Below are 10,681 nucleotides of genomic sequence, written 5' to 3'. Positions count from 1 at the left end.
GAGGATTGTTGGTGTACTCAAGGTTTTTGGGTTCTCTGTCCAGTACCTTGGACTACTTAATTGGGGAGATAAAGGGCATGGTTGAAGGTTGAGAGGAAGTGTTTTCCCTTGGAAAAATTATCATGGAGGAAAGAAACCAAGAACCCTTACATTCTAGATGAAGAGTCTGACTGCAATTGTTCCTGAGCAGTCACAAAAGGATCATTTAGTCCTGAGGTGCTTTTCTTTCAAGTCAATAAAGAATTCTTACCTTTGGTTGTAACATAACAAAATTGCTTGCCCTGAAATGTGCACCACCAGCTGTCGTGTGAACAAAGCTACTTTGAGTGCAGTGGCCTTGATATTTCAAAGCTGATCCTTAGCCTTGAACCTTCCTGTCTGTTCATCTAGGATGTAGTCATGTGGACCATTAGAAAATCAGACCTGATACATCTTTTTTACAATAAATGTTAAACTAAACATCTGCTCATTGCAGCTGATCACTTTGGGCACACCAAATTGTTAAAGATTGTCTGAGTGTCATATTAAAAAAACTGCAATTTCGTTCACCACGTCTAAGCATTAAAAAATTATTTCTAAGGTCTCCAGGTTAACTCTTTTATTGTAATTGTTGTTTCAGTCAGTTATGAGAAAATCGGGTTTTACTAGAGATTCAAGTCCATTGCCCTTCATCTCTGCTCAAAATTTTCAGTATAGTATCTAATGAAATAGAAATTATGCCTTTGTTTTATATAAGTTTTAAAGAGATTGAGTTTAATACAAAGCTCAAATAAAATACTTAATTCCACAGAGTAATTTTGCATATAAGAAAACATGTACTTGATTTTGTAGGTGTTTGTTTGGAGCAGCAAGGTTAGTTTCAAGTAACTCTCAGTGGTTTAGTTTTAGATAAACTAGAGGAATTATTGTGGAGTTTTTTCATCACTATCTCAATGCAGATACAATTTCATTTCTTCACCTCTCTTTAATATCAGGTCTCTTTTCCATTTTTAGAATCTCCAGATGCTGATATTGCCATGGAGGTAGCTACATCTGAACAGCATATTTCTGAGGCAATATATGATTGTGTTATTTGTGGACAAAGTGGTCCTTCTACTGAAGACAGACCTACAGGACTAGTTGTACTATTGCAAGCATCCTCAGGTATGAATGTGTTACTGGTAGGAAAAGCAGTGTTTCAGCAGCTTTTAACATGTTGTGTCTCATGAAGCCTGAAAACACTCTCCTATTTTTTGCATGGATGATCCTTTTTGAGGCATGTGTATAAATCTCAGGGTACTGAGAAAAGTTTTATATGTTTGGGAAAAGAGAAAACAGCCTAATTACCTCCTAATTCTTGTTAGCTTTTGCAAGTATGTAACAGACCTGCAGGAAGATCAGTATAGAAAGACAAAGGAACTTAAACAGCCATTGGTGTCTGTGTTGATAGGAGTGTTCGGAGGGGTGTGGAGGTGTATATACATGTGTATATATATACACACACACTTTATATACAAGTGCAGAAGCAGTATTTAGTTTCTTTAATAATCTTTTACTTTTGGACATCAACAAAGTACTTACAAGCCAGAATTACCTGATTGTTCTCTTAGTTGACCGGCATATTGTCATCCATTGCATTTTTCCTTGGTGCAGTGTTGGGGCAGTGCCGCAATAGCACCGAGCCCAAGAGACTCCCAACTACTGAAGAGGAGCAGATCTACTCTCGTGACACCTGTGCAGCCCTGCACGACGTGAGGCTCGCGACGCTGCAGCGATACTTCAAAGACGTGAGTGTTTCATACGAGCAATACTGCTCGTGCAAAATCTGTGGAAAGAGAGAAATTAAATTCAGCTTAGGGTCCTCCTAGTCTCTTTGCTATATTTAGTGAACACATTTTCCTGTCGCAGTCCTTCTGAAGTGTTTGCATGGGATAAGGTGTGGAGGAATGGCTATGCAAGAAGGGACATGATTTCCTTGATGCTGACAATCCAGCTTGTAGTGTGGTGTAAGGCCTACAGCAGCTGTGACTGGGCCTTGAACCTGCTGATAAGGAGTCAGCTCTGCCTGGCAGAGCTGGCTCTGACCGGCTCTGAGTCTGGTGTCAACAAGCTCCCTGGAATTCCTGAGAACATCCTGGAATGTGGATAGACACCTGCTTGCTCCAATCATAAGTTTACCCTGGACACTTGGACAAGGGCAATAAACCAATCATGTATCCACTGCTTTCGTGTACACTGTGTGAATATCTATATATATCTTGTAAGCACTAAGAATAAAGGAGAACGACCATACTCATATTGAGACTCATCGTTACTCCAGGTCCGAATCCCACTCCAACAATAAGGTCCTTTAAAATAGCGTCTGCTTCAGTTTTTGGCAATAGGCACCTAGTGTATCTACAGGCTGTATAGTCATGGAATATCCACACATACGTTCTCTACAAGAAGGTATTTCATAATTCAGTGTGACCACACAATTGAGATGTGGTTTTGCTGTTTAAGCAAACACCGGTTTTCTTACAGCCACTCAGAAAGCCTGGCCAAGGAATTTCTCTTAATCAGGTAAAAATATTTTGGCAGCAGACTAAGTGGAAAGAGTTGATTTAACCTGTAACAGTTTTATGAGACACTATAGAAAACGGGAGCGTGAATGGATGAGAAGGAGGGATCAGCAGAAAATTTCACCCTCTTCTGCTGCCTCCTCAACTCTGTACAATGTCTGAAGTTCAGTTTTACATTAATTGGTAGTTATTGTCTGCTTTGCAGTTCTGTTAGCTGTTCCAAGCAGAGTTTTGCATGACTTCACAAAGCCACGTTACAGCTTTTCATATTTAATTTTGAGAGCCAATTCTTGCTGCTTAACAGGACATGTTCAGTTGTAGACCTTTGTGGAAGTGCTGCCTGGGACTTTCCATGCTAGTGTCTAAAAGAGCTATATAACATAAGATATAGCTGTTCTGAGAAATCATTCTGGGGGAAAAGAATATGTAACCTGTGACCCTAAATTAGCTTCTGTAGACTAGTCCCAGGTGAGCTACCAGCTTTTAGATATATCTAAGTAAATAATCAGCCTTTAGAAGCTTAAATGTTGGCTTTAAAGAGAGAAAACTGTGACAATTTTTACTCTGACACAGTTGCTAGCTTTTTTGTAACCCACAGATCATTGAAATTTGCCAACTGTACCCAAGCTTGCTTATGTAGATTAACTGAGAGTCAGATTCATAATTGTTTCAATGCCATCTTAAAAACTGGGCAAGCTTTTCAGAAAAGCACTTTATTCGAAGGCTACACTTCCATGTCAGAAAGGGAAGTAAGCAGAAAATTATTCTTGAAGAAAAGGTGGGGTTTTAGTTCAGAAAGAATCTGTGGACAAGCTTTTCTTCTTTTTACATTGTAAACATTTTGGTTTACTCTTTCAGATAGTTAGTCATTTCCCTGCTGAAGCAATAAAAACATTGAAGTAATACTGTAGCTTTATTTTTGTGTTTGCATATACATATACAAATGGAAGGAGTTCCAAGCAAAATGTTACCTAAAAACTTGCTGTCACTGAAGTGTGTATTTCCCTTTCTGTGCAGTAACAGTACCAACAGATTAGTCTAATATGCATTGTAATGCAATGAGCAAATGATCAAGAATTACAGTCTTGATTCAAACATCAATTGAATTAGCTGGTTTTGATTTCAAGTTTCCAGGTCGCCGCGGTGCTAAAAAAATATGTCTTTGCATGAAAGAGCTAATCTTAAATTTCTTTTGACATAAAAATTGAAACATCTGTTAGTGTCTTGAGTGTCTTTTTCAGCTGAGCTAAGCAGTAAGTCCTTTTGTTTATCAACTATGTCCTTCCCAATAAGTATCCTTCCTCTAACAACAGATCTCAGGAGGCAAGTGAATAATTTCACTTGGATGTAAATAATAAGTTATGAAGCATGATCTAGCTTACTCTAGTAGAAGGACAACCCCCCAACCCCCCCCCCCAACCCAAAAAAAAGAACCCCAACCAAAAAACAACCCCCACAAAAACCCCCAAGCAAATTCAAAAGCTACAAGCTGTATATAGAGTGGGCAAAATAGACAGGTGTCTTTCCACAGAGATTGCTTTTTGTACTTTCTTAGCTGAAATTTGGTGCTTGCTGTCAAGGAGTAGAGTTCTTGCCCACTAAAGGAAAAATTACTGAAAGTAATTGTTTTTAATATGAAGAGGTATGACTAAGGATTAGGAAGGAAGGTTTCAGCTGCTGGATCGATAGGACTGTTTTCTGAATCACACAGTACTCCATAACCAATACCTTGATGTAAGTGTGCTTCATCCCAAGCCTATGGCTTGCTCTGGGTTCTCCTCTGTTTCTGAACTCAAGAGGAACAGAGTAAAGATTTTCTGCAAAGACTGTGGGGTTGGTTTTGGGTTTTTTACTTTTCACAACTGCTACTAAGTAGCCTCATTAAATACAGGCAGTATATAATGATTTTCCTGAATGTAACATTTGACCTGTGGGGCTTATCCAGATAGTATCATACAACCTTAATAATAGTGCAGTCGACTAAATCATGCAGGAACCAGCAGGTTCCTTTCTTATTCAATGGCCTGACAGGCTCATGGCACATTGAGTGACAGACTGAGGCAAGGTAAACAGGGGCATGTCTTACAGCTAAAATTTGTAATTTCATTTTGATTTCCTGCTCATATGCAGGAAAAAAAAAAAGATGATAGGACACCTTTAGAAAATGCAGCTGTCAGAGTTATTCATAGTGCCCTGATTTTGCATCATACATTAAGACCATTTTAGGCTGAGTATACACTAAAAATGTTTTCCAAGTCTGGTAGCCATAAATCTTTTTCTGTTCTCTAAGTGTGTAACCAGAATGGGCATTTCAGTCTGTGTGTGAAATTTTTGAGAAATGGAGATTTAGGAATTTTCTAGAATTGCTTATCATAAGTTTGCCAGGGGTGACACTTCAGGCCATAATTTTCTGGAAGATGTTCCCAGTGAGTTCCCAGTGGGGTAATTTTTGGCCATGTGGGCTGAAAGTGCAGCCTTCAAATAAGGCAAATGTTTTCAAATCAAACCTATGTAAAACTCAATTCACTGAACATAAATTTCTTCTCTTTTCCTTTTATGATCTGTTATATATAATGTTGTTCAACAACTCACTAAAAACCCTAAGTGTTTACACTGAATTTTAGTAACAGCTTGGGGGTTTAATTGTGTAACTGTGGTCTTATTTTGGTTACCTACAAAACTGGATGAAATGTATTGGAACATTATATTACTCTTGTATATGAGATAACTTCTGCTATGGGAACAGCTGTTAGAGACAGTGCTGTAACACAGGAGGTTTTTTAAAGAAGGCCTTATCTTAAGTGACAAGAGCTGCCAAAGTTTAGCTCTTGGTTAGAAAGAATAGCATCATGGCGCCCATTTAGTTTAGCATCAGTAAATACTTTATAAAATTCTTCCTTTATTTTCATGGCATGTCTTTTAATTAGAGAGCATGCAAATAAAAATCTGTATTTTTAAATCTCCGAAAGTTAGGAAATACCTTGATAGCTTTATATACAACAGTTGTTTTTTCTTACTGTTTTTCTTTGGTTTAGAGTTCCTGCCTGCAAGCAGTGTCAATAGGCTGGGAAGGAGGTGTTTATGTACAAACTTGTGGTCACACTTTACACATAGATTGTCACAAATCTTACATGGAATCTTTGCGGGTGAGTAAAACTGAAGATCATATTTGTTTATTTGGATCTGAACTGTTCTTAATTCAATTGGATTTATGCTGTTCAAATCGCAGAAAGGAAACTTGGGTTTGCACAACTGGGCAAGGTGGTTTTATTGTGTTTCAAGGACTATAGATACTAAATCTTACTGCATCTTGACGTTGTTAACAAAAGTACTTTGTTTTCAGTTACTGTGATTGTATGAGAAAAAATACTGAAATTAAGCAGTGTAATAAAATGATAACTTCTTGTTTCATATGAAACTGCTTTTTTATTCAAGATTACTTTATGGGATATTTATTTAGATGGGGTTCTTTTCTTGTAAGTTTTGTTGATTCCTTTTTATTTTGAGAAAAACTGTGATCAATGCCTTGTATTTTTAGTTTCAGCATTGGTCATGCTGTGAAACTTAACCTCTCAGGAGACTGGAAGCTGTGCAACCTTTGTTGGATCCCATGATCAATTATTCTTTTCCCTGTCAATTTAAATTAGCTTTCTGCAGTAATTGTGTCATCAAGCTAAATATAATATAAAAATTATAGAAAGTAACGTAACAGTAAAATCTGGACTTTCATGGTAGTATCGCTTCGCAGAATTTTGGAAAATAATTTTTTGCAACATATAAACTCTGAAGTCACTTTTCTGGTGGATTCTCAATTAAGCTTGAAATAAACTGTTATTCCACCTCACTGTATTCTTGAAGATTCTATTTAAGTGAACTTCTGATCCCACCATGTGTTATTACTACCTAGATGAGTTGCATCATAATTCTGACTGTTTCCTAGCATTCTTAGTACCAAGTTAGTTTATATAGACTTGTGTTCGTCTGGATAAAAGGTTTATGTTTCCATAGTACAATCAGAGACCAGCAATCCAGAAAGGTATGTAAAAGCCTCAGCATTCTGGGCTGGCTACATGAAGTTTGCATTATAGTCACTGTTTCCTTAGCACCTCTCTCCTCCCAGGAATGGGGAACCAGGGAGGCAGTTCTCAAAACTGAAGCAAGGTTGCTTGCCAGTAACAGGGTACTCAGGACATGTCCTCACTTCCCAAACATGTACTTCTGTGTTCGTTTTTGGTCCTTCATGTGGTGAAAGAAATAATCAGGGTCTTCAGCCCTCCAATAGCTAGGTTGATTAGGTTTTGTTTCAGCCTGTGCTTGGAGCCTCAAGCCTTATGGGAATTGCTAGAAGACACAACATATGTGAAATGTTCAAAATACTCCACTGAAGTCTTTGTCATTTATTATGGGGTTATTGTTGACAATGAAGAATATTAAAAAATTAGATGAATTACTTGAGTTGAAGGATTTGAAGACAGTCTCTAGTAATTAGGACCTTTGTCATTAAAGTGAGGAGCTATTATAACTATTCTTTCATTACAGTTTTGCGGGATTTAACAGTTTTTTAAGCTATACACCTGAAATAGCAAACTAAATAAAATATAGTATTTTGCAAATTTCAAGTACATCTTCTTTATTTTCTTTTAGAACGACCAAGTTCTCCAGGGTTTTTCAGTGGACAAAGGAGAATTTACTTGTCCCCTCTGTAGGCAGTTTGCTAACAGTGTTCTTCCTTGTTATCCTGGAAACAACGTGGAAAGAAGCATCTGGCAAAGTCATTGTAACAAGTCTATGCAAGATCTTGTACAAGAGGTGGAAGATCTTCAAGAACAGCTGGGAACTTTCCCAGTAAGCATCAGTGTAAGGCAGAAAGATCCTTGTTAATTTGCCTCTACCTTTCAGTTTTTACATAATGTTGCATTTGTGAGTTCTTAGAAACTTGGCACCCTGGGAAAGTTCATTTTCATCTGATATGGAAGACAACATGCTATTTTTTCATGTCAAGCAATTTTAAATATCTAGAGCACTTACTGCATTACCTTCTAAAACAGCTAAAAGCTGGGACAAAATGTGATTAATGCAATTTTTTATGGAGTACATTTTCAGTTTTCTCTGTATGAACTTACGTAGAATTGAGTTGTGTAATATAAATTCATTATCATTCCTTTACAATATGAAAGCAACAATATCCTTGTAACTGGAAGCTGTTTAAACAATGTCCACTGAAAACTTTTTAAGATATGGATTGTTTGTTTTATGGAAAGAGCAGTTTGCAGATGCTTATGTGTTGCAAAGCTGCATGAGGTCTTCTGAACGATGGAATAGATTGTTACGTTTTGCTAGCCTTCCAGGCTTGATGGAGATGCTTTGTGTTATTTTTGTGTGCTTGTACAGTGCAAATATACTTTAAAATAATGCAAGCAATGAGATCCTTGAATTTAGGAGATGGACAAAGCAGTTATGTCCTCACACTTGGAACAAATAAGAGTAACACTTCTGTGAGATAGAATATTGGCTTTTAATTCATACTTCTTCATAACCTGCAAATGTGTTGTATAGATACGAAAATTGTGCTGTAAAATGTGCTACTGCATTTCTTCAGGTAGAACTAGCTAATCCTCTCTCGTGTCTTTGTTCATAGTCTGAAACCAATCTCAGTAAAGAAATGGAATCCGTAATGAAAGATATAAAAAGCACCACACAGAAGAAATATACAGATTATAGCAAGAGTCCTGGGTCACCTGACAACGATTTTCTGTTTATGTATTCAGTAGCCAGGTGGGTACTTCTTGCGTTTGTTTCTTTTCATATTTCCCACTAATAGTATTAATCACAAGATCATTTTCTTTAAAAAAGATGAAAAAAATTTCATCCTCTCCTACAAGTACTTTGTGAATACTTAGTACATGAAGGTTATGTTTTCTGATTTTCAGATGTGCGCCTCGGTTCATTTTTAGTATCTGCCTGAAGAACATTGTATCATATATGTGTTTAGTTTTCTTCTTTATTCAAGGTTTTGCTTGCCATACATCAAAATTTTCTGTTGAATCTCTTGTTTTCTACCTTCCTCTCCCCAACTGTCAAATCTCTTCTACCTCTCTTTGGCAGAATGAGATGATTCTGTATCACTGCCATGTTGCTATTTTTTAGGTCACAGGGTGTTTTTCATCTCCCTGGTAGACATGAGTTTTATTTACGTAAATGGAAATCTCTCTTCATGTGAACAGACTGGTGAATAGATTTCTTGAGAAGTGCCAAAACCACCTGCATTTTCTTTGTGTATTTGATTGCAGTTTTAGAGCTTTGAGTGTCACAGACAATCTCCTGGAAAATCTCAGTGTTTCATCCCATCTATACTATTACTGCTCAGATAACTTTGAATGGTTACTGAACTGCAGGACATTCCCATAAGAAGTTGAAATACTCATTAAGCAAGTAATTTTCTAGCCTCTGACTTACTGAGGCCTTCAGGGAAGGTGCTGACTGCAGAGAAACTGCAAACATATAAGTGATACCATCAGTAGCATATTTTTTTATTGCAGTTTCATAAACTCTGATTGCTGAGTGTCTTCAGTTTATAATCAGTGAAGTATTCAAGACTTGGCTTGGTAGGACTCTGGGAAATCAAATCTAAGGTGAAGATTGGACCATTTGATCTCCAAAATTTCTTCCAACTTAGATTAGTGTATAATTCTATTAAAAGAAATATTATCTATATTCTTCAAGAATATTTTAACTTATTAAGAAGAGCAACTAAATTTCATACATAGCAAGGTAAAAGATTTTTCTATATTATTTTCGGTGGTATATGCTATACAGAAATTAACAGTGTTGAGATTTTTACCAATGATGCATTTGATCAATACAATTTAATACCCTTCCAGAAATACAAAGGACTCAATGGCATGTCGAGTTATGGTTAAAAAGCATACTTTCATATGCCAAACATTAAGGTACATAACAGGTGTTACAATACATTTCTAGGTGTAATGTTACATAATTTTTAAAATGCTAGCTAAACATATTTTAAATGTATCTGTATTTTATTATTCTTATATTAATACCCAAAGCCCAAGATTTTTGTTTTCATTCCAAGCATTAAAAATACCTCAAACCACAACGATATTTCTTTGCTGCTTGCACTGCTGGAGAGGGAATAGAGAAGATATACCACTTGTCTCACTGTGAGCTCTTCCTGTTAGGTTAGACTTGTGTCAGCAATTTCCTAGTTATCCATGACTGAAGGATTTCAGGTGTTGGATTCAGCCTTCTGAGTTGTTATCATAACTTATGAGTGTGCTGGACAGATCAGCTACAAAGTGGTTAATTTCTCTTGCCTTTCAACTCAGCAATCCAGATTTACATGCCTCTACTACTTGATAATTGCATAAGAACTGCAGTTTAAAGAAACTGAACTTTAAAAAAGGTATTTTAATGTACCTTTACAGTTCGTATTTATGGAAATAAGCATGTAAGTCAGCTGATCATCTTCCAAACTGAGTGTTTTCTTTGTATGATTTTAGTATGTGTTGTTTAGTTTTGAAAGTATTCAAACAATGGACTATCCAGAATTTAAATTACATACTGAAGTAACTTGCTTTCTGGAAATCATTCCTGTCAGTTATCCTGCTTCTTCCTTATTTCCATTTCCAGTTCTTTTTGAGGTAATGATATCCTTGTGTTCCTTACCAACCAGTAACCTTTGAATATTTGTAGTTTTCTGTTTCACGTGTTCTGAAGCATTTAATTGGTTTTGCTCAGACCATCTACAGCTATTTTTCAGTTTTTCCTGGCATTTAATGTAACATACTGATAGTGGTCAAGATGGTAAGCTGTTTAAATAAGCATTTGAATGCAATGATATTTTTATTAACTCCATATATTTGCAAGTGAATTAAACACTTTTAATCTTCTTATAAGTCATGCTCCATTTTTCATCAGAAAATGATGTCATCTGCAGTCTGAAAAGATGCTAGTTTGCAGCTAGAGGCCAGTTTTGAAGTAGATTTCTGCATGCTGGAATGGGAATACTACTGGTGAAACAAGATGTAGCCAGCTGCTGCAGCTTATCCTTTCTACTTCAGAAAACAGAAACTGAGTTTTCTTCATTTTTGCTTACCCAGACAGATGTCACTGGTGGCAGA

The 10,681-nt window shown here is 36.6% G+C and overlaps 1 protein-coding gene across 1 annotated transcript; it reads left to right on the top strand.

Moving 5' to 3' along the window:
- Window positions 1-993: 993 nt before the first annotated feature.
- On the top strand, window positions 994-8,315 carry LOC103811840 (E3 ubiquitin-protein ligase UBR3-like; the record flags this gene model as incomplete). Its single annotated transcript, XM_009084837.1, has 5 exons — window positions 994-1,143; window positions 1,633-1,766; window positions 5,576-5,686; window positions 7,185-7,385; window positions 8,179-8,315. Coding segments are annotated over 5 exons (733 nt in total), but the record flags the coding sequence as incomplete, so codon positions are not given.
- Window positions 8,316-10,681: the final 2,366 nt, after the last annotated feature.

The sequence above is a fragment of the Acanthisitta chloris genome, unplaced genomic scaffold (genome assembly GCF_000695815.1).
Source record: "Acanthisitta chloris isolate BGI_N310 unplaced genomic scaffold, ASM69581v1 scaffold14641, whole genome shotgun sequence".
Classification (NCBI taxonomy): Eukaryota; Metazoa; Chordata; class Aves; order Passeriformes; family Acanthisittidae; genus Acanthisitta; species Acanthisitta chloris.
This window is presented reverse-complemented; position numbering and strand designations above follow the sequence as displayed.